General features: G+C 37.5%; 1 protein-coding gene across 2 annotated transcripts; it reads left to right on the top strand.

The window, feature by feature from the left end:
• The first annotated feature begins 906 nt into the window (after positions 1–906).
• LOC113117530 (dual specificity testis-specific protein kinase 2-like) lies at positions 907–24,296 on the top strand. Of its 2 annotated transcripts, none has more exons than XM_026286275.1 (11): positions 907–986; positions 4,016–4,311; positions 10,162–10,283; positions 12,383–12,431; positions 17,746–17,892; positions 18,686–18,768; positions 19,755–19,839; positions 19,945–20,028; positions 20,145–20,231; positions 20,419–20,560; positions 22,285–24,296. In XM_026286275.1, exons 2-11 carry the CDS (start codon positions 4,087–4,089, stop codon positions 23,187–23,189), a joined length of 1,929 nt encoding a protein of 642 aa, XP_026142060.1. In that variant the 5' UTR covers positions 907–986; positions 4,016–4,086; the 3' UTR covers positions 23,190–24,296. The 2 variants fall into 2 exon arrangements, with proteins under 2 accessions (XP_026142060.1, XP_026142051.1); XM_026286266.1 differs by lacking the exon at positions 907–986 and adding an exon at positions 993–1,517.
• Positions 24,297–24,390: the final 94 nt, after the last annotated feature.

The raw sequence follows: 24,390 nt of genomic DNA, 5'->3' as shown, positions 1-24,390 counted from the left end.
GAAAATTTACATTTTAAATAAATTATTTCTCCCATTATTATTATTATTATTATTATTATTATTATTATTATTATTATTATTATTATATTGTTCTTGTTGTCATTACTCCCTTTTATTTAGATGTCTTTAACTGTACTTAAGTCAAAACAAATAAATTAATTATTGATTTGGCTTAAGGGTAAATTAAGGGGCAGGAATCAACAGTTTAATTCTAAGAAATGAATTAAGCAACATGTAGTTGCATCCAGGTAGCCTATATTTAAAAAAGATAATAGTGCATTGTAATATACATTGTATCAGTTGATTAATTTAAATGTTTGAACGTTTAATATAAAGTAGGTAAATTAGTGTTGTTGTTGTTTTTGTTGTTGTTGTTATACAATTGGCAACTCTATTGCAAACTGTTTTTAGTATGGTAATTTAATTTTAATTTTACCTGCTGTAGTATTCACTGGAAAGAAAAAAAGGATTATTTCTCTCCCGAAAGATGGCGCCATATTAATCCAGCTACCACATTTTTTATTAGAAAATAAGTGGGCGTCCTTACATTGATCCTGTGTTCAATACAATTTACGAACAGTGGATTTGTCGTTTGGTTTAACAATTTCTAACGAATTAAATGCTGTAAATGTTGTCAGTGAATTTGTTTTCCTCAGCTGTTTATTGTTCTTACAATTGTTTTCGATCCCATAATAGCATGTAATGCATTCAAAGCCTTCACAGACGTTTAGAAAACGGCCTTATAACTTTTTATTATTGTGAATCTATCTTTGTTGATGTATTTTAGTATGCCATACAAGCACGCTTGTCATTGGACAGCTGTTCCTTGAGGAAACATTTTTGATTCGAGCAAGATCAAGTCAATCAATCACAATACCCGCCCACAATCTAGTCTGCTTCCGGTGATTGGTTCAAAATAGTACCGTTTAAGGAGTCTCTTTTATCTCTATGGCTGACGTAGACGTCTATCTCCATCAAATGAAAACGTAAGTTTGGTCCGTGGGGAGAGGCAACTGTTATGGAAGTGGTTGTCTCTTGAATTTACTTTATTGTATTTTCACTCACCCTAAATGGAATAACGTCTTTGGGGATCCACTGCTTGTTAATTTAGTTCGGGAAATAGAAACCGAGCGAAAGGCCTTTCATGATATAGAAAGAACTCTCTGGAAAGAGCTCGCGCGTTATTTATTTTGTGGTGACCGCTTCGTGCTTGTGGACAGCGCGACAAAACATACGCACTTGTCTACTTGTGTTTGTTAAAATTGGGTTTCTACCGGAAAGTTTGTGATAGTCTCGGCAAATTAAGTTTTAAGAAGTGCACACGGTGGTTGTGTTGTTTAATTCGTCGTGGAGTTCAAATATAGCCGACGCTTGGTCAACACAAGCCGTAATATCTGCATGTAAATATATGGATTGTAGTATATGGCCCTCGTCTGCTCTTGCAAAATGCAATGGGACTAAGTGAGGCATTTCGACCGCCAGAATATATGTGCTTCACTTTCAAGCCTGATGAGCAGGTAAGACACGTAACTTTGTGTATGATAAGGTGTTATCTTTTTCGTTTTAAAGTGCGTTCAACTTGAGAACCAGGCGCATGTGTCAATCAACAATTAAAGTGCGCTTTGGTGTCCACCTGTGTGTAACAGTTTAATGACAGCATGCAGTTGCACCTGATCACTGTTCTCTGCGGTATGCAGGCGCATATTGTTTTACAGCAACCGAGTTCACTTTCGGTCAGCATCAATCATGCGATCTCCGATTGCAACACTTGCACTTCCGATATGTTTTTCGCGCCCGCTTTGAGCTGGCTTCCCTAGTAACTACGCAAACCGTGTTAAAAATACACACACACACACACACATATCAGCATGACTAGTTTATCATATACTCACAATTAGCGTGCAAAGCTGTCTGCAATTTCATAATGGATCGCTAGGAACCGTTACCATAGTTTCCTTAAAGTATTTGTTCCTGGCAATAAAAAATGAGGAAGGGTTTGTTTACATTAAACAAAATCAATTGTATAGTTCAGTTCTAAATAAATGGTTATTGTAATTTTATATAAGTGCATTATGTCTTTAACCTTTGTAAACTGTGGTCATTAATAGGCCTATTTGAGTCTAGGTTTTAAGTGTCAAGCAGATTCATGATAAACACAGCCCTACTGTAAAGTATGTTAAAAGGATGCATGCAAAAAAAAATGTCTGGTATGAGCTGAAAAATCTGTACAAGATGTTCAAGTTCTTATTTCTAATCTTTGGAATGCCCGACATACTGTTTGTTCACCTCATCAATGAGTAAATGGGGTTGCAATGTCTAATCACCTGATTTAAAATACCTGTGAATGACCTGTAGAATGTGAAGGCATTACAACCTCTTTTGGAATTTTTGTCTTTTTGGTTGCTAGAGATCATGAGATATCAGTTAAAAATGATAGTAGTGCTGCTAGATCAGAATAAGGTCTTATTGTGTAATGTTTGCAGTCAGCTTTCTGCCATTTCTGTTGTTTTGGTGAAACCCCTTTGTAGTAACCCAGTGCATAATTTTTGACCCTACGTGACATGCTTATTTCCAGGCGGAGTGTGTTATTTTGGGAAAATAGTGATTTGTATGTGGGTGCAATCATGCAGTAAGCTGAGCATTGAATGTTGGCTGGCCTTAAGGCTGTCCCAGCTGAGGGTCAAGCTTGAAATGAGCTCTATGGAATGTTGCCACTGGAATCATGACCTTAAACAGTAGTCCTGCCATTCTTACACTCTCTAAATCCCCTAGCTTTCTACTGTAAATCGCATAATTTATTGTATGTTTATAGAAATAAAAATACAGGGACCGTCCACCTTAACTGTTATTGAAGGGTAGACATATAGTATTGGCTCCTTCATTACAAGGGAGGATGGGGGGTGGGGGGTTTACAGATATGGACTGAGTTGATTCTGTAGTGAGTGAGTAGAACCAGCTATTGAGCAGCCTAAAGTTGATGATACATGGGGCAGCTTTTATGAGCAATGCTGCTTGAGGACTTTCCCATTGAGAATAGGCAACACATAGGCATCTGGATACTTTAGATGGGTTGTGGGCCCTGTGTCTCACCTGGTTACTCGTTGACGGCAACATTGCCCAGCAACATATCTTAAAAAGTTGCCTTATGTGTCATCACCTTTAGGCCTGAATGTTTGGCCCTTAAAGTGGCTTTTTACTGGGGTGTGTGGCACTCAAATGTAAGTGGGAGGCAGTGTTTAGATCCTGGCCGAGTTTTGTGTTATTTATTTATTTCCTTATTTCATTCCTAAGCTTACAACTGGAATGTTGCAGGGGACAGTTTATCCTGTATCCGTTCTGTTTCGTTTTTCACGTTTAGTTTTTTTTTTCCTAATGACTGAGGGGAAATGAATGTGAATGGTTTGATTCTGTCTTCATTTACAGAAAATATAGTCAAGATTTATTTTCATACCATTGGGTATTGTTTGTTTGGATACTGTAAGAAATGTAAATTTAACTCGCACTTGGCAGATGTTTACTATAGATGTTTACTATAGGGTTGCTATTTTCACATGTTTTCCTTAATTTTGTCTGAAACAATTGGGCAAAAAGTGTTAAATAATCAAATTAAAATCAAAAGTATAGTTGATAATGGTTAGTACATTAAAAGGTGTTTTTTAGAATTTCTTTCAAGGATTTAAAAGCTATTAAAGAAAATGTCTAAACAGTTTTTTTATTCTCAATTAAAGTTGGCATGGAATGAGTCTTTATTCCCTATTAAATATTTTTCTACTTCTGTTTTTTTTTTTTTTTTTTTTAAATAGGAATAGGATATTTTCTGGAACTTGGATCAAGAACATCCATTTTCATAATCAACTTTTAAAGTCTACCATTTATTTTAGTTTTTCCTTCATTGTTGTACGCATCAAATAGAAGCCATACAGATGTTCAGTTATTGTAAAAATGGGAACTATAATAGGACATGGTATTGTTAACAATGTTTTACTCTTCCATTTATCTGTTTATTCCTTTGTAGGTCTAGCAAAGACAGTCAAAAATGTGATCCGGTTATTGATACGCTACCAGATTAGTTGTGCACCAGTACCAATGGAGCGGAGCAAACGCAACTCCATTGCTGGGTTCCCCATGCGGTCAGATTGGCTGGAGGACCCGGATTTTGGCGGAGGAGGAGCAGAAACCGGTCCGGCTCCGCTGGACAGAGTGTGTCCCTCATCTTACCGAGCCCTCATCAGTGCCTTTTCTTGCCTGACCCGACTTGATGACTTCATCTGCGAGTGGATTGGCTCTGGGTTTTTTTCAGAGGTCTACAAGGTAAGATTGTGTGATGACTAAGTCATTTCAATTTCAGTTATTAGTCACTTGGTTTTACCAAATCACCCGCAGAGTTGAGTTCAGAGATAATTCTTCTTTAAAAGGGAACATGAAAACATTGATTATCTGATTCAACAGTTTGATAACTCCTACAGTTTTTGCACACCAGGAGGTGAGAGTTGTGTATTTTTTTTTTTCAAAGAAAGACAGAGATTTAGTGGAAAAGGTCCTAAAGGATTCAGTTGATGACTGTCATCTAGGTTTTAATGTCAGATAGGTGTTCTTATTTTGGCATGTAAAATTAAATTTTGTTGGCTTAAAAGTGATGATATTACAGTACTTGCTATTTGATTACAGCATGTCGTTAACTTGTGCAAAGGAAGAATAGTAGCCTATAGGCTAGTACAGATCGCCATAATGATGGTATATGCTTAAGAGAGTCTTTCAGTATTATATGATATCAAAGTTAGAAGTTAATGAAGATGAAACATTGTGGTTAACGCCTGGAAAGATTCAGGTTTGTGTCCAAGTTTAAATGCAGTAAATCTGGCTGCTTTTAGTCCATTTACATACTGTTGGGCCTGAAGTATTGCATAGCAATGTCTGCCATTGGCTGACAGTGACACAGTTTAAATCCGGCCTGATATCAGTTCATGTCCTGGTATCATTCCCTTCTCTCTAACCCAATAGTTTCCTGTTTTTCCGCACTTTATCCTATCAAATAAAGTCATTAAAAGTCCATTAAAAAGCCTGTTTAGATACTATTACCTATTACTATTGATTTGAGTGACAAATGTTCATTGAATCGATTGTAAAATCCATTTTGCATGTCTAAAGTTTTATACAGCAAATAACACCAAATATAGGTAAATCCACGGACAACAGGCAGGAGGAATGTAAAGATTCAATATATTGGTAAAGACCAATATTTCTGATGACTTATTGGCGTGAAGTTACGTGCGCAATGACAAACAGGAGTGCAACATTTTCGAAAGTAGTATCTGCTTTTCTCATCTTTCACCTTGTGTACGCACACCAGATGCGACGACGATGTATGTGCCATTGCATAATAAGGTTATGTTAGCCTATCCAGTTGAAGCCACTAAAAAAAAAAAAAAAAAAAAAAGAACAACAATGTGGAGAAGATCTTGTTTACATCAAAACTGAAACCAACCCATTCACACAGAACGCATACGCTATTTCGCGCATTTTCTAGAGGGACACCGTTGGACTCGCGTCTCGCACAAGAGAGCAGCATGTTTAGAAAGACATGTAAAATGAATGTATTTAATTTAATTTTCTAAAAATATCTCGAGACTTTATGTTGGGCTTTTGTTCCCCATCCCACTGCATCTCATGTTTTTCAATGAAAAATTGTATTCTGTGTGACTGGTTTTCTGCCCTTTTTATTTATTTAACAATCCATTCATGATGCTGTTTTGTTTATAGTTCTTTAAGCAACTTAATTAATAAAAATTGGCTCATAAACCTTTTTAAATATTATGTTTTTTTTCACAGTCATGTATACTGATGCTTTGAATAAACATGCAGTAGGCCTAATATTTTGCTCGATGCACTCTTGAGCCTCAGAAGAGAATCAAAAAGCTTTTCTTCAACCTAATTGAAATTATTAATTTAAAATTCAAATACAATTCGAATTTTGATCATATTTAAGTAAAAAATTTGAATGTAGTTTTTCAGCTATTTTGACAGCCCTAGGCGATTCTAACCCGAATCTGTATCTGTATGCATGAGACTGTCTGAATACCGGCAGAATTCACATTTCTGTTGTAAAAAGAGAAACGGTGTGCGTATTTGTCCGAAGCTGCAGTTGCTGTGTGACGCCTGTTAAAAAAAAAAAAAAAAAAAACACCTGGACGCGCTCCGAGAGAAGGTCGTTAAAATCAATTTCTTATTTTCGTTTTCTAAACTTGTGTTGGTTGATTCGTGCAATAGATTTTCGAACATAAAGTGACAGTCGACACGGTCACGGTTTTAGACTAGACGGGAGAAGGGATGGGAAAAGATCTGGGCACAGTTTTTCCAGAACTTCGGTGTCAAGCTGTTTTAATGATTTTTTTTTTTTGATGTATTATGGTGCCCGAACCCATATGACTTTGAACAGTGACCGCAAACATTTAGTTTACTGCAGCCGCAGCCATCATTACCAAGCGCGAACCGTTGACTCTGACAGTGAATGAGAGGAGACAAAGCGAACGCACAGGCCACGTGTAAACACAGATGACGTCAAGGTTTTTTTTTTTTTTTAATTAAAGAAGATAGCCTTTATTTGTATGTAGGCCAAGGCAATTTATATATTTACAATAGTTACTATAATTAATAGTATTTTATTGCATTTGTATTAGTTGTTTGAAGAGTTAAAAAAAAAAATTGGTCGGTCTTAACGCAAATTTACAATCGGCAAGTCTGTCGGACTAAAAGCAAAAAAAAAAAAAAAATTGAGTCGGTGCTAAATTAACAGGGTCGGTCGGGTTACAGCAAACAGGAATATTTTTAAGGATGGCCTTAACCTTTGTTTTTTACAGTAACATGCACAAAGTAGCTTTCAGAGTTTGTGAGAGTCAGTGCCTCATCTGTGATTTCTCTGTGTTCTTCAAACTAATGTAGCAGACTGGTATCTTTCATTGAAACAAGCATTACAGGTAACACTGACATGTCAAATAATTGCCATTCCAGATGATTAACATGATGCTGAGCATCAGTAGTACAGTAATGTATTCACTGTGAATAATTAAATGAAGTTTGGGGGTCAGACAAGCCCTGGGAGAACAGCGCATGATGATGCCCATTACCAAGATCAATTTCTTTAACATAGCATCAGCATGTAACGGCCACTTAAATACTGTTCCTGCCACAAATGTCAACGTGTCTTTAAGAGAACTTCTGTGGTTGTATGCTGTTACTTTTTAATGCACGCATTGTGTTGTGAGTGCACACAAAGAGTCTAAAGTGAAGAGAGATGCTCGCTCTACCACTGTGTACTGCATGAATGTGTTTATTTCTTTGTTTGTGATGGAACTAGTGTGTTTTGTTTCTGTTTTGTACTCGCTCTTTTACATGTGAGACGAGTATGACGATGAAGAAACCTCTATAAAGGCTTGTGGTACGACTAGCTGGCTGCCTTGAGTTTTCATTCTCTCCCTCCTGCCTTCTGTTTTCTCCGGGTAGACTCTAACTTTGGCACATTACAAGCAGTGAACTCTTTCAGTCACAAGCAGTATTGGTCTCAGCAGAGCGTCTCTGTACATGCACGTGCTGCATCAGGTTTTCTTTTAGATTGTGGTTTTGTCATAAATGGGCCAAGTTTGTCCTCTAAGGCAAGGTATAAGTCATTTAGAGATCAGAGATCAGCCAGTTTTAGATCAAACTGTGTCTGGAGAGATGCAAGAATTGTAGACCCTGCAACTTCGAAGCCTCTATTGGCCTAGTTTAATTCTGTCCATATAGAGTTACCTGCACTAGAATGTTTTGTGTTTGTTATAAGCAGATAAATGAACCAAGTTTTTTTTTTTTTTTACTGCTGATAATATCTGTAAGAAAAAAACTAAAAAGAACTGTGCAAAAATGATGCAGCAGATTGTCACTAAAGCAGTACCCATATGTATAAGCAGTAAGACTGTTTAAATATACATAAAATATTTTCCTCATGATCTGCATCCTAAAGATAAATAAGTTACAAAGATTTTCCTTTAAGGGTAGTGCCCCAGTGACAAGCCTGTTGTACCACTAAATGTTTGCACATTTTCTGAGAGGGAAGTTTTTTTATGCAGTTTGTTTGGTGGCATCCAGTTGCGTATTTGGATTTTCTTTTATGATGTTTGTTTTATAATGTAGACACTCTCGCTGGTAGGAATTAAGCTCCCTTTACTTTTCTTGCAGACTCTTTCACTTTTAACATTAGCTTTTATTTAATGAAGCTAGTGTCCAGGAAATGCAAATTCCAAAGCCGTTTGTGAACTTTGAATTGAGCATGCGAATAGTTTTTTGCAGTTTAAATAATAATAAATAAATAAATAAATAAATAAATAAATAAAAATATTTAAGTCAAACTAGTATTGCCTCAGGTCTGTGAAGCTAAAATTATTCGGACAAAAAAAGGCAAAAGTTAATTGTTTACATAGTTATTTATATCCTGGAAAATAAAAAGTGCAGTGAATTGAAATCAAAAAGTACTTCAACTTTTGTTTCTGTGTAAATAAATAATTATGGAGCCCTTGTTGAGCTATGGATTTGAACCCCGGAACCTGCTCCCCTTAAGATCGATAAACATTACTTGTTAGTGATTTGTAATATGTCCATTTAGAATATTTCCACACAGGTGGCTGAGATTTAAAGCAGAGTGAGTGGTTTTAGGATGACAGGCAGGGGGTGTCTGCATATGAGCCAAATACCAGCTGTGCCGGGGGTCTGAAAGAGCCTGTCTGGGAAACTAATTCAATAATTGTCTTTTTAGTTTATTTGAACAAATGAGTTTCGATCTGTACCAATGTGGCAGGCTCAAATAAACATCTAAAAACCCCACAGCAATATGTCGATCCCTAAATAATCATATTGCTCAATGCTGCAATCCATCTGCATTTGAGGAACCAAAACATTGTCCTAGGATGCTGGATTTGTTGCATGCGCAGCAAGCTGTGATTTGAAAATGGCAGAACAGATTGAGAGATGCTTTAGCGGAGGCATCTGCTGGGTCCATGTCTGACAGGTGGCTCTCACTGTAGGTGGGCACATGGAATGGGCTCTTCATAGGCTGCTGATTCCCCAGACTGAGATTGGTTGCACTACGGTCACCAACATGCATTTAAAATAAAAGGAAATGCTCAAAAATGTTTGCTATGTGTTATAAATACAACATACAACATTCACAGTTTTCAATGTTTTGGTTCCCTAGCACAGAATTTTGAGTAGTTCATTTTGTTGAGTCTTTTCAACACTGTTTGAAACACCGTTTGAGGAAGTCAGCATTTTACAGACATAGAAGATTATTATTTTTTTGTACTCATGAGGAAATCCTGTGGTTGATATCTTTTTTCCTAAATGTCCTTTTATTGGTCAGTGAGATGAAAGCACAATGCGGAAACTGATCTGCAAAGCAGATTTCAGAAATGTTGTGAAATCCCTAACGATACATGGCCAAAAGTCCATCGTGCAATGTTCGTCTATTTTCTTTCTTCACCATGTGCTAAAAAATAAATGGCTGTGTAATAACGATATTTAATAATGACTGTTCTTTCAGATCTCATTTGCTAAGGCACTTCCACTCTGAGTAGTATTGTTGGTCCGATGCCGTGGCTTTCACTTTCTTTGATGACATTTTCAGATAGTAGCACGTGAGAAGCAATGGTCCGAGGTACACTTAACAAAAGCCGCAGTATTTGCATTCCTTTCAAAATGAACATTCAAAGCATAAATGAGTTCCTCTTAAGCCTGTGTTATACTTTTGGACAAATACGTGCGGTCAGTAGGCCACTGCATATGCGCAGGCTGTGTGAAGAAGCCCGTTGCTACTCAAACCTGTACAATCCATCGATAAAACTATATAAAGACAGCCAGATGTGCAATAACCCCGGTCAATTGTTTGTTCACGTTTTGTTTACTGTTTAAGCCAATCTACTGCGCATGTATGGAACACATTCGCGGAGCAGACCAACCATGCATGTTTTCGGTAGTATAAATACAAGTAGTCCGTGTCGCGCTGTCAATGTACACGTCCTGATTGCTCAAGCGGAATATAACACAGACTTTACATTTTTTCATTTTGTCTGTATGGTTTAGCTTAATTCAGAGTAAGACTAAATGAACATTTCTCATTTTCTTTGTTTGTTTTAGGTGCGTCACAAAGCTTCGGACCAGGTAATGGCCCTAAAGATGAACAAGCTGAGTAGTAATCGTGCCAACATGCTGCGAGAAGTTCAACTCATGAACAGACTCTCTCACCCCAACATACTCAGGTTTGTTTCAGTACCACACCATTGTCACAGTGCATTAACGCACTTTTGATTGGATTAAAATGAATGTGCTGACAGCCTTTTTGCAATGTTTATTCCAAAAAGAGAGTATATCAAATGATGGGCCGAGAGGTGTAACAGGATTGCAAAATGTCCAAGGCTCCGAGCTAGGTCACGGCTTCAATGTGCAAGGAAGGTTTTATTGCAAATTCCAGGCCAGTCTCCTTTCAAATTCTCTACTGCCGTGTGTCTCTGTGTAGTTACTTTACGAAGCTGGTGTTTGCAGTTGTGGTTTACGTTAACAAGAAACTAAGGAGCTAATGCCAATAAAAGTCAATTTAATGAGCTTGTAACTAAACGGGAAAATTGAAATAACATGTTTTTCAAAGAGAAACTTGACTGCAGTATTCATATAAAGCAGTTGCTGATGTAGCTTAATATTATGTTTCGTACTCTTTGAACAAGGAGTGTGCCTTGCTTTATGCACTGCCAGTGGCTCAAAATGAATGCAGTCTTTGAAACTGTGAGACTGTGGGAGTGTTGCTTTCAATGTGAATCTTTCTCTCCTTTGTAATGGAAAAGCAGAGATGACCTCTTCCTCCTCATTCTACAGAAATCCATTAACAATAGATGAAGTGAAACGACATCCTGAGTTTAGATTTCACTGAGATCAAAAAGCTGTTTTCTTGATTCTCGACTTTTGCTCAGTGAAGAATTTGTGAGTTTTGTCAACTGAGATAGCACGTACCTGGGAAATAGGATCTTTTTGTTATTTCTGTTTGTTTTATTTTATTTATTTGTTATTGTATTTTTAAGATTGGAATCAGTGCGTTTTTGTGACAAAATGCCACCCAGAATAATAAAGCAGTTGTCTTTCAAACAATGCTGCAGTACACATTTGGTTTACTGGTTAAATATGTCTGGTACTGCTTCCATTTTTGTGATACTTGGCTTGTTTGTAGAGCAGAATTTGAGTCTGTGGGTGGATAAAGGAGTGTGAGAGGGTCTGTGTGTGGTTTACAATCACACCATTGTTACATCTTATTGAACGGGGGTGGAGGGACTCTAGTGCAGACAGGAGAAAGCTAAGAGGAGCTTTGTTGAAGAAATCCCAACACAGACCCGCAATAAAAGCCAGGCCTGGGCTTTTATGGGGCCATAACTTTGAAAACACAGACAAATTTGTATCCTTTCTAATGACTCGTGTGAGGTGGCCATTCAGAGACACATCGATACATTGTGTCATTGCTGAGAACCAATTAGTGAAAGGCTACTGCACGTCTATATCGTCTGGGACTCACACTGCCATTTCAGAAGCCATTACTCCAGTCTTCAGGGTCACGTGATCCTTCAGAAATCATTTGAATGCTGATTTGTTGCTCAAGAAACATTTCTTATTATCAGTGTTGAAAGCAGATGTTGCTTAACTTTTTTTCCTTCGAATTAATAGTTTAAAAGAAGAACATTTATATGAAATGGAACAATTTTGTAACCAGTTTACTGTCACTTTGGATTAATTTCATGTACTCATGCTGAACAAAAGTGTTAAATTCTTAATGCAATTGACAGATATATTGTAATGTTGTGACTATTGTAATGTACAGTATTACTGTTTTGCTTCCCTTTAACGAAATTACACTTGTTTGTACTCTTTGCTACATCTTCCATCTCTGAAAGATGAAGCAGACATTTGTATTTATAGCAGAAATCTTGCCTTTACTGTGCCATTGTGCCTGTTTACATCAGAGTTTCAGCCTTCAGTTGACTGGGGACAGTCTCAAAGTTTATAGCTTGTGTTGAAGTACAGCACCATAAACCTGTCGGAGTTTAGGGTGTCATTTGTAAAAGCCATTTTTGACACAACAAATGAATGTAGATCATAAAATAAGCCCGTTGGACAGCAGCCTCCGAGAAAGTCAGCGCTGGTGTAGACACCAGCAGCTCATTCTAGTTGATAAATGCTGAATTTGCACTTACGCCATTGACTGCACATTGCACATTTTCAACGTCCTAGAAATCTCCTCAAACTCTTAACTGCTGCTGATTCAGAACATTAAACTGACATCAACCTTTCTTCTTCTTTTTTTGTTTTTGTGGTGTAGATTTATGGGGGTGTGTGTACAGGAAGGTCAGCTCCATGCTCTCACAGAGGTAAGTCACATCTGAATCATGTGTTTCATTCACCACACATCTCCTGTGAGACAGTTGACTTTTCTTCAGTAGCTGTACCTAAAACAAAACTTCTTTATAACAGTGATGACATTGCAACATGACTTCCTTCTAGCTTGAAAAAAAAAAGCAGAAGATAACTTTTATAAGATAGCCTTTTGTACCAATTGTATTGTGTTGAATTTATGCTTGAATAATACTTGCACTACTGGAAAACGTTGGCCTGAGAGTGCTTGCAGGGCACCTTTTGATTCCTAAATCTGTGCCATTTCCCTCTGAATCAACTGTGACCCTGAACAGTTCAGTCTTTGTTCGCAATGGCCCGAGGGGAAGTATACTATTAGAGAGCCCTCTGGCAGTCCCCTAAAGGCATGCTGTATTTTCACCATCTCAAACTGTGGGGGTGTGTTATGCTTGTATGAATGTTACTTTGCTATATAGTCTTATGCTCAAGATGAACACAGATTTCACAGGAAAGAGGGTTTTACTTGTTAAGCAGGAAGTGTGTGTGTGTGTGTGTGTGTGTGAGTGTTTATATATATATATATATATATATATATATATATATATATATATATATATATATATATATATAATGTATGTATCAATGTTTGTGTGTAACTTCTGTTGTGATTTATAAAATATAAAACATTTTCAAAGATAAATCCTGGGTTTTAGGTACCATGTAAGTGGCTTGGCTTTTAGCGGCATTCATTGCCATAGTAACTTACGCTCCACAGCTAACCTGCTCCGGGGCAGATTATGTTCTGAGTTAGAGATCTCAAACTGAAGTTGGACCAATCAGATGTGAGAGAAGTGACACATGTCTGACTCAGTCACTCCAGTTTATCTTGCTCCAAATTAAAGGTCACTAATGCTAAAAAAGAAAAAAATAGAAGTCTGGCTTTAATGATAATTACAGAGTCGTTTTATGATTTATATAATTATTGTGATTCATATTATTATTATTATTATTATTATTATTATTATTATTATTATTATTATTATTATTATTATTATTTATCTTTTACACACAAGCAGTTTTAGTTTAACAGTTATTATAAATCTTTCTCTGTCACTATATATTTTCAAACGTATTTCACTTTTGACTGCACTAATAGAGCAAGATTATTTATTTTGTTTATTCTCCTTCGTATTTCATATGATATTTAAATTTGTCTTATTCTTCAATCTCTTAACCTTTAGCAAAACCTTAAGTTTTTAATCTCGCTTGGTCTCTAGAGAGAAGTAAATCAAACTTGCTTTATGTTGCAAGGCTCATGATTGGCTGTTCGCCAGTGATGTCACACATTCATGTGCACGTGCTCCACAAACTCAGGATCAAAGTTGACAAAGAAAGTTGATGAACCGCATCATGGTACCAACAAAGCCGGATTGGAGAGGTTTGGTTTTGTCAACTCAAAATTAATCCTGTAACTCTGAATTTGTTCAGCTACCATCATGGTACAGGCCCCAGGTCTTGGAGGAAGTTTAGTTAGTTTAGTTTTCACAACACAGAAGTATACCAGAAAAAGCCTGGTAAACACTACTGTAATGTACTAGTTTGTAATGTTATTGATATCTGACATGAGTTCTACAGTTCACATTCTGTATCAGAAGGTCTGTTTTTGTTTTGGTCTGTTTCCGCCCACTGCCAGTTTTTCCAGTAGTATTTAAAACACTTTACCACTCACCATCAATCTAAAAAGGTCTAAGACCCAGAGGCATATTAAAACAAAGATAAATCAACTCATCAACTTTTCTACTCATTTTCTACGCCTGCCATTGTCAGTTGCGCTCATTCTTGTTGCGTGTCTTCAATCTGACCACTCGCTGTAGCACCGTGACTGAGGAAAAAGCGGGTGTATCTCACGCGTCCTGAAAAGTGAATCTGCGGGCTCTTTGATCGCCCCCTGGTGGTTGGCTGCAGAACAGGTAATAAACCCCGCCCTCTCCCTGTAAACAAATGGGACTCGAGTTAAAATAAACAAACTAATTACACTTCCAATACAACTTTCTGAAAGATGGTTTCGATCATTTAAGGTAGATTTTATCACGCTTCTATCTGTTCAGTTGTTCATTTCTGTGATAAGTCGATTTTAGCTAGTATTTTAATGCTATAAAAACGGGGTGTGTTATGGGTTGATTTGGTCTGTGGGAGTTTGATACCACAGCTCCACCTCACAACACACTCAACAATCTCTACTGCGCAGACTCTGGCTGCAAATGGCGTAATTTACTCCAGATGGCAGCAGCCATACTGAGATGCTTTGGCTTCATTTTTCTATAGTGGAAGGAAGTGGAGACACATCGTCCATCTTTTTTTTACAGTCTATGGGAGGAAAGGGCGGGAGAAACCATATTTTGAATTTGGATTGAAGTACCCATTTTGGCTACTGCTAGCTGTCAGTATTACATACTGCATCTTTAAATGAATGGTTCTCTTTCATTTACTCACCCTCCACTTGTTCCAAACCTGAGTTTCCTTCTTCTGTTATCACAATAGAAGATATTTAGAAAAATGTTAGTAACCGAACAGTTGATGGGCATCATTAACTTCCATAGGAAAAAAAATACTGCCCATAAACTGTTCAGATACAAAAAAAAATTTTTTGTGTTCAAGAGAAGGAAGAAACTCATACAGGTTTGGAACAAGTAGAGGGTAAGTAAATGATGACTGACTTTTCATTCTGAAAGTGAACTACTCCTTTAAGTCATTGAAGGTCACTTGTTCTTACATCGCCCTGTGACCTTTGCTCTGCTTTTTTGATGCATGTTGACAGAAAGAGGTATTAGTGCAGTGGTAATCACTGGCCTGCTAAGGGATTATACTATTTTTCGAAGCCACTGAGGCCTTATGTTGCTCATGCCATTAAGAATTCCTGGTCCTGTTTTTCCCAATAAAGACACTTCATTTAAAGGCCACTGAGTGAGTTGCCAGTGTATTACGTAAGCTCTCTCATCACACAACGGTTCTGAAATCAGCCCCGCAGGAAGGTTTTAATCCTTTGTTGTAACCTGCATTAGCACCCAACACATTCAATGTTACTGATTCACCAAGTGGATTAGCTCTATATCGGCATGCACATTAGTCACCTAATCACCTGGAGAAACACAGCTTTAGACCTAACCTGGGCTATTCCTTTTTGTTCCGTTTAATCAGTCTGGCAGTAATCGTATAGTAAACGCTGACAAAAATGGTGTGATGTTGGATTAGTTTTAACCCACTGAAAGATGAAGCCAAAAGAGATCACAAAAGCAGAGCACTTCCAAATGAAAGATTTCCTGACCTGGGTTTGGAATAGGTGCTGGGCATGAGATCAGGTCTGTAAGAAGAGAGGCAAATAGGATTAGACGGAACTGCCAGGCAGATTTGGCTTAGCTGATTGTTTACCATTTACAAATGAGAAAAAAAAAAGCTTGGTAAAGGTTTTAACAGAACTAATTAGTATTTCTGCAAAACTGTTGAATCCAGTCATAGCAACTCAGCTGTTATATTTTACATTGAGTGGGTCATGTTGCGATCACATGACCAGCTACTGTAAATACTATTTGCTTTGAGTGACCTATTATAAGACACCTTTTTCTTACAGAATAATTTACAGCTGCTTGCAAATTGTTCATTTCTAAAATAGCATTAATAACTGAAAAATTTGCTTTTGCTTTATGCTGCTATGTGTCCTTGACATTTTTGTCGAGCTTTACAGAGCACTATAAGCCAACATCCCACGCAGGAAAGTGTTGACTCATTTGAGGAACGAAAGGGCTGTGCGCGCCAGTTGGGACAGGGCTGAGTGTTCATTTTGTCAACTTGAAGTTCCAGGGAATTCAGATAATTAGATGCTTTGCTGGTGTTTTTTTATAAATGTTGATCTCCATGTTATGCCATGGACCGCAAATTTTGAGAGAGTAACTAGAAAGTGCTGTACCTCAAGATTTTACTTTTGCCTGTATATGTGATACTGAGTCCTTAGACTACAAATACACAACCCTATTTTGTTATTTTATTCACTCTGATTATATGGTAGGAGCCATTATAATGGATAAGGGGCCTAGGAGTAGCTAGTTGTAGAGATGCTGTCATTTAGACTCAGCCGTCTTGTCTGCCTGTTGATATCTCGCCGTGCTTACTGCATACTAAGATCCCCCTGTGATTAGTCATCCATGGCTAATTTTGTTAGCTAAATGTGGAGCCCTTTATCTGTCAGCACAGATCATTTCAGGCAAACCAAAGTTAGGACACTGTTGAGTCCAGTGCCCTGTGGTGAAAGCATCAGGCTGCTAGTTAGTAGCATGTGTGCCACATTAACTAATCTTTTAGACTTGTTTTAAAGTTAATCACACACAAACCATTCACTGCACTGCAAAATAATAGTTCATATGTCTCTTGCAGAATAATTGCCTAATAGATGGTGCTGTCATCCAAATTCACAATGTGAAACAGAAGCACTTAAAGGGTTCCTGCTGGGCTCTGCTAATCTGCATGCTTTTGGGACTTGAAAACCAATCCACTTGAGAGTTGGCATGAAATACTTTTACCCACAGGAAACTGATTGGATTCACTTCAGTACTGTAAACACAAAGTACTAAGACCATCTGAATAATTATAATCCCCATGTTGCTACAGATTTCATTATTGCACATTATTGTTGTACATATCAGATCATTTTTTAATCCGATTCAGAGTTGTGTGCATTGTTTTTTTTATTTTTTTTATTTTATTTTTTTATTTTTTTGCATACTCTGTCAAATTTAACCCATCATCCTATTTATTGTACCCTCCTGAAAACAAAATGGACCATTTGTGAACTTCAAAGAGATGCAGACCGTGAAATCTGTTGCATGATATGTGACCCTGGACCACAAAACCAGTCTGGGTTAGATTTTTAACAATAGCCAAAAAAACATTGTGTGTCAAAAATATCTATTTTTCTTTTATGCCAAAAATCATTAGGATATTAAGTAAAGATCATGTTCCATGAAGATATTTGATACATTTCCTACCGTAAAAATGTAAAAACTAAATTTTTACATTACATGCATAATATGCATTGCTTAGAATTAATTTGGACAACTTCAAAGGCGATTTTCTCAGTATTTTGATATTTTTGCACCCTCAGAATCCAGATGTAGTTGTATCACAATAGTTGTATCTTGGCCAAATTTTTTCGCATCGTAATAAATCATACATCAATGGAAAGCTCATTTATTCAGCTTTCAGATTATTGATATATAAATCTCAATTTCAAATAAATTAAAAAAAGTATTTTTTTTGTCTTCTCTCTTTTTTTCTCAGTATATTAATGGTGGCAACTTGGAACAACTGCTGGAAAGCGATAAATACCTGAGTTGGGCCACACGGGTCAAACTGGCCTCAGATATCGCCATGGGACTCAGTTACCTACACTCCAAGGGCATTTTTCACAGAGATCTCACCTCCAAGGTACAGGACACTGTCCTCCTATTTATTGCATTCAGTCATGACATTTGAATGTATTTTAAAATGTCATTTATTCCTGTTGAGAGCTAAATTTTCAGCATCATTACTCCAGTCTTCGGTGTCACGTGATCCTTCAGAAATCATTCTAATCTGCTGATTTGGTGCTCAAGAAACAGTTGTGCTACTTAATATTTTTACACAAGTCATGCTATCTTTTTTTCAGGGTTTTCCATTAAAAGATATTTCAAAAGATATCAAAAAATAACTAGCTTTTTTTTTTTTTACATTTTCACATGACTTTTGGTACATTTAATTCTTCTTTGCAGAATAAAAGTATTAATTATTTAAAAAATCTTACTGACACCACACTTATGAATGGTAGTGTATGTAATGTCATAAATAATCATTACATTGCTAGATTTTATTAGCTTTATGAAGGTAGGCAATTGCCGGGTGTACTGAAGGAACACTTGTCCTGTGGGTTAATGATGCAACTTTATAAACAAGAAGACCATGTCAGTCAGCACTGAAACAGGTGCTTTTGATTTAGTCTTCACAGTGCTCTTGCAGGTGCCATGCGCTGACATGCTTTCTTTACCTCCAGCTGTTGCGTTCTCTCCTAAGCACTTCTGGGACTTCCCATAATTATACGCTGTGGGAATCACCCTATGGCTTTTTTCACTACATCATTACTTTCCGTTTAAGTGATTCTAATTGACTGAATCTCAGGTGTAAAGTATCCTGTGGGAGGAGCAATATGTTCTTCTAGTTACTGTTTCTTTTGATGTTCTTTCAGAATTGCCTGATCAAGTCTGATGATAATGGATACACCGCGATCGTTGGAGACTTCGGCCTTGCTGAGAAAATCCCCAGTCATGAGTGAGTAACGGGCAACATGGAGACTTGCAAAACAAGTAAAACATGCACTAATTTCGCAATGTGCTGATTATAACAACAGCAGAGTGGGCATCCTTCTGTTTTGCTAATCTGAAAGGAAGCAATGGTGAGATGCAAACTGTACTGGCAGGGGGTGGTGCTATCTGTTTTGGAAGGAACATACCATCCTCAGTCAACTTTTAGGAGCGCTAATAATACCAGAGCAGCTCAAGACCCTTTCTCTCCCATGACCTTCTCACTACTAGTGCAATACTACATATTTTCAATAAAAACGAATAGTCGATTAGTTTACCTGAACAACTAGTCAAGTAATCTCTGTAAACTGAAAGCTCTGATTTCAGGTTCACCGGACCACAATTGGACTCATTTTTTGTTAATGCTTGAATAACATGTGCTTTTAAAAGCTGCTAGACTGAGCATGACAGAATAGAGACAACTGCAGGATTTGCTTTTATTTTTAACCTATAAATCCTTTTGTACATTTTAAAAGGGTCAGTTCACCCAAAAATAAAAATTGCCATATAGGTGTGGAACAACATAAGGGTGAATAATATAAGACTTTGATACATTTGTGTTTAAAAGTGAACAAATGTTTTTGTAATTGATGACGGAATACATTTTTTTGGGTCAACTTTCCATTTTAATGTGCGCTGAATGCCAATGCCAAAACGTGCAAGACAGTCTTATGTAAAACGGTCAGACAAAGTTCTATTTAAAGCACTGCCACTAAAAACATTGAAACTAAAAAAAGGGGAAAACTCAGACAAAGCTACTTGAGAAGACGTGCTGTTGATCAACTGGTCACCCCTTCCCTATTTAACACACATTGTTCCAAGACTTCCCTTTTCAAAGTACAGCTGCCTCAACTGAACTTTCAGGTGCCGTTTAGTCATTGTAAGGGCCTGTATTTCTAGAATGTGTGAAAGCATTTTGACATTGCAGTCTTTTGACCAGTATTCTGTGTTCAGTTTTGAGGGGGAAAAGCTGTCCGTGGTGGGATCCCCATTCTGGATGGCTCCAGAAGTGTTGAGAAACGAGCCGTATAATGAAAAGGTTGGATTCTCATTTGCAGTCAACACCATCTAGGCACTATCACAAGGCTTGTTTCTTGCCAGCCTCTTTCAGAACACATGATCATTTCTCTGTTTTAATTTCTAGGCTGATGTCTTTTCGTACGGCATTATTTTGTGTGAGATAATTGCAAGGATACAGGCTGACCCTGACTACCTACCACGCACTGAAGTGAGCAGTCATGTTTAATTAGAGATCAACTTTGTAACGACATCACTTGTTGTGCTAGTCATTTAAAGCCTCTTTGTCCCGAGTATGACATTTACCCCCACGTTTGCTCCTTGCAGAACTTTGGCCTGGATTACCATGCCTTCCAGCACATGGTTGGAGATTGTCCCCCAGACTTCCTGCAGCTTGCCTTCAACTGTTGCAATGTGAGTTTCTATTTTCAATCCATTAGTGACTCTTGTAATACTTTGAGAAAGCACCAAGTAATTGATCCTAACTATATTATTAACATGTACTATATTTTTACTTAATAGTTATATTATTATAGTTTCCTAATAAATAATACCATGCTGATGTGTTTTTATGTTCTTGTTGTCTCCACTTATATCCCAGATGGATCCAAAGCTCAGGCCCTCGTTCCCAGATACAGTAAAGAGACTGGAAGAAATCCAGAAAAAGCTTAAAGATGACGACTCTGAGAGGGAGAGGATGCTACTAACCGCCGGAGAGGTGGAGAAAAAGCCCTTGTCCAAAGGTGTGTGTTTATTCACACAGTTATTTCACTCCCAGTATTGATTTGTCTAAGCTGCAAACTGTCAATGCGATCATGAAAACTACAGGTGTCCATGGCATAACATTTCCTTCTCTATTTCTGGCACTAACCCAAAAGCTTTGCTGTGCTTTGAACACATCTTTGATGCGAGTTGTTTTGACGGAGAGCTAGTACATCCTGTCACCCCCTGAGGCTTGCTCATATCATCCAGCACTCTCTTTCCATGTAATACCAGGAGGCCAATGACTTCTAAGTGTAAGGAATCTGGAAAACGAACAGGATTGGAGACATTAAAACTGCAAAGAGAATACTTTTTGTTAGTGAAGAAAACAAAAATAACGACTTTATTCAACAATTAGTCTTTTCTGTCTCTCCCCACATCACCGTTGCACAGGCTGCGAATACTGTTCTGTGTCAGCTGTGCCACAAGGATGCCCTGTTTTCTCATCACTTCACAGCATTACTTGGCAGTTTATGGGTCCGTCTCAAGCCTCCCAGTTTTCATCCAAAATATCGTAAATTGTGATGTGATGAACAAAGCTTTTACAGGTTTGGAACGACATGAGAGTAAATTATTTAATGACAAAAATAATAATTTTGGGGTGGAGTATCCCTTTAAAGGAACACTCCACTTTTTTGAAAATAGCCTCATTTTCCAACTCCCTCAGAGTTAAACAGTTGTGTTTGGATCCATTCAGCTGATCTCCGGGTCTTTAGCTTAGCTTAGCACAGATCATTAAATCTGATTAGACCGTTAGCATGTCACTCAGAAATAACCAAAGAGTTTTGATGTTAAACATGATTAAACTCTTTGCCTTCCACGTAAGTAAATGAACATTAGTGATTGTCACCCCCTGCTGTTCAAGATTATTATTTCATGCTCAAGTGGTGTCTTCTATTTGGTGACTAGCAAAAATATTGTTTTTAAACAGGGTTTCGGAACATTCCTTGCGTCTTCCATTGCTCAACAAATAGTTAGCTACACTTTAAACTTACTCCATTGGTTGAGCCAGTACTGTTATATCAGGCTCTGGTCAATATGTTCGGACTAACACAGCAATGTTTTTACACTTTTTCAGTGCTGTACTGTGTTTACACTTTTCAAGTTAATGAATAAATATCAGTACATTAGCTAATTAATTTGGTATGATCATACACTTACTTAAGATGAACATCTATTCTTACAGTATTTTTAAAAAATACAGTAAAAACAGTAATATTGCAAAATGTTGTTACAATTTAAAATAACTCCATTTTAATATATTTTAAGTATAATGTATTCCTGTGATGGCAAAGCTGCATTTTCAGCAGCCATTACTCCAGTCTTCAGTGTCGCATGATTTTCCAGAAATAATTCTCATATGATAATTTGCTGCTCAAGAAACATGTCTTATTATTATCAGTGTCTCAAACAGTTGTGCTTTTTCATATTTTTGTGGAAAACATTTTTACTTTTTTCAGGATTCTTTGAACACAAAATGTAAAAGAACAGCATTTATATGCACTTAAATCTTTTGTAAAATTTTAAATGTCCCTGTTGATCCATTTAATGCATCCTTGCTGAATAAAATAATTTTAATAAAAAATAAATAAATAAAATACTGACCTCAAACTTTGGAATTGTGGTATATTGAGTTGAAATGGTAAAATGTATTAGTATAAATATAAATAACTATTAATTAATTTATTTCTTATTGTTGTTCTAGGTCCAGCTGAAAAGGATATAAAGAGGTTAAATCCTCTTGATTTTCAGGATGACAAGATTTCACCCAAGTCCCCCCCTCCACATCGCAACATCTGGCTTTCCCGAAGCCAGTCTGACATTTTCTCTCGTAAGCCCCCCCGTAAAGTGAATGTCCAGGACCCCTACTACAACCCAGGACCTAGAGGCTTTATACACGGGCAACCGAAGGTCAACCCTTTCAGTGCCAGAGAGGACTTAAAAGGTGGCAAGATCAAGTTTTACGACATGCCCAGCAAGTCGGTCTTCTCGCTCATGTTTGATTTGCACTCGCCTCACGGCAGTCAAAGCTCACACCAGCCTCACCTCAACACCAGCACAGGAGTCTCCGGCAACAACTGCTTCCCATCCTGGCCAGAGACCTGGCAGCTGCCCGGTCGGCAGTGCTATTCGCTTCCCGTCTCACCTCTGCTGCCCCACTCGGATGTCTTATTCCCATCGCACCTCACGTCCAAGAACGAGGCCGGACAGCCCGGTGCTGAAAGCAAGCAAAAAGCATTGAGCAGCTGGGCTAAGAAGTACGGTGTTACTGAGATCCCTCCATACAAGCTGCCAGCGGAAAGACAGGAGGAAGTGGGAGCGGCTGAGGAGTGGTCATCTCTGGTACCCTCTGAGGGAGGAGAAGCGGAGGCCATGGACAGAGGAAGCCCTCCAGACGATAAAGACACAATCCTCAGCCAGATACAGAACGGAAACCTCGGCGGCTTATGCAAGGACATGAAGGCTGAAGACCAGGATGGCTTGATGATCTCCAACAAGAACTCACTCACGCTGAGCATGTCTGTGGAGCCACAGGAACTCTGTCCGATTGTCCTCACAGCCTGCAAAGCTCAATCTTCAGGAGAACGCATCTCCAGATGTGATATCTAGATGGTTGAGAACACTTACTCAAGTTTGAATTGATCAAATGCCACGCAAAAGACTATATTCATAAAATATTTAATATGATTATAAGTTGTATTTTTTTCTTTGAGGGAAAGTAAACCCTTGTAACTTAAGCTAAAAGGGTGGCTTGGATTGAACAAAAGAAAACGGTGTGCAACACTGATCCGGTCCATCACACTATGAAGAACTCCAGAAGTGGGAGATACAGTGGACGTCACCTCACACAGGGCTCATGATGAGACACATTCTGTGATGGTTTTTTTCTTTATAATACATGCACATACCACAAATGCTGTTTTTGTTGTTGTTTTTTTGTCCACAAACAGTATCTAGTGCTTATTTAGGTGAGCAGCTTTGGCCATTTCTACATGATTTTATTTATTTTTATTTTTCAGAAGTTAACGAAGAACAAATCTATTTGGAGGAAGGTGATCGAGTGTTTATTTTATTTTATTTTTTTGCACTGCATGGGCCTAAAAAAAATCATTCCATGCCATCTCGCATCTTAAGAAGGTCCTGTTTTGATCCTATGCTAACGGTGTGTGCCATGGTAATTTCAAAACAAAGATCATATTCACTCTGACCTCTCAGGTCTTCAAAAAAAAAAAAACCCATGTCTGTATCTACTTAATCTATAATTGCACTTGAAATAAGTTGAATGCTTTGAACTTTTTTTTTTATATATATATATTTGTCACTACATTTCTATGCAATAAATTTAACCAAGGCATGATCGTTTTACAGAGAGATTTATTTTGATATTTATAAGAGAAAAAGTAATTTTACTATGTCTTCATGTCTGTGAACTGTTTAAACTGTGTTGTTGTTTATACAATCTGATGAATAGAGATTTCTGTACATGTTGAAAATGGTTATTTCTTGCTAGTTTATTCTCTCTATTTTTCTGCTTATTCAGTCCTGACTGTTTTCTCAACACTTTTAGATTGTAGATTTGTAACCGAATCAGAGATGTATATTTCTACAAGAGACAGGTCAGGACTTCAGATCACCTCCCCCATTTATATGAGTTTAATTCTTTAAATGCATATGTATTCCCATTTGTTTAAAATAAATTCAGAATGCCTTTGTTGATTTTTATTGTGGCTTTGCTTTTTGTACTTTTTGTTCATTAACCATATACAGTTCTGCAAATAAGATTGGGCAAATATTGCAAAGTCTAGATGTG

This window comes from Carassius auratus, chromosome 2, assembly GCF_003368295.1.
Source record: "Carassius auratus strain Wakin chromosome 2, ASM336829v1, whole genome shotgun sequence".
NCBI lineage: Eukaryota > Metazoa > Chordata > Actinopteri > Cypriniformes > Cyprinidae > Carassius > Carassius auratus.
The sequence above is the reverse complement of the archived record's forward strand: the minus strand, read 5'-3'. Positions and strand labels throughout refer to the sequence as shown.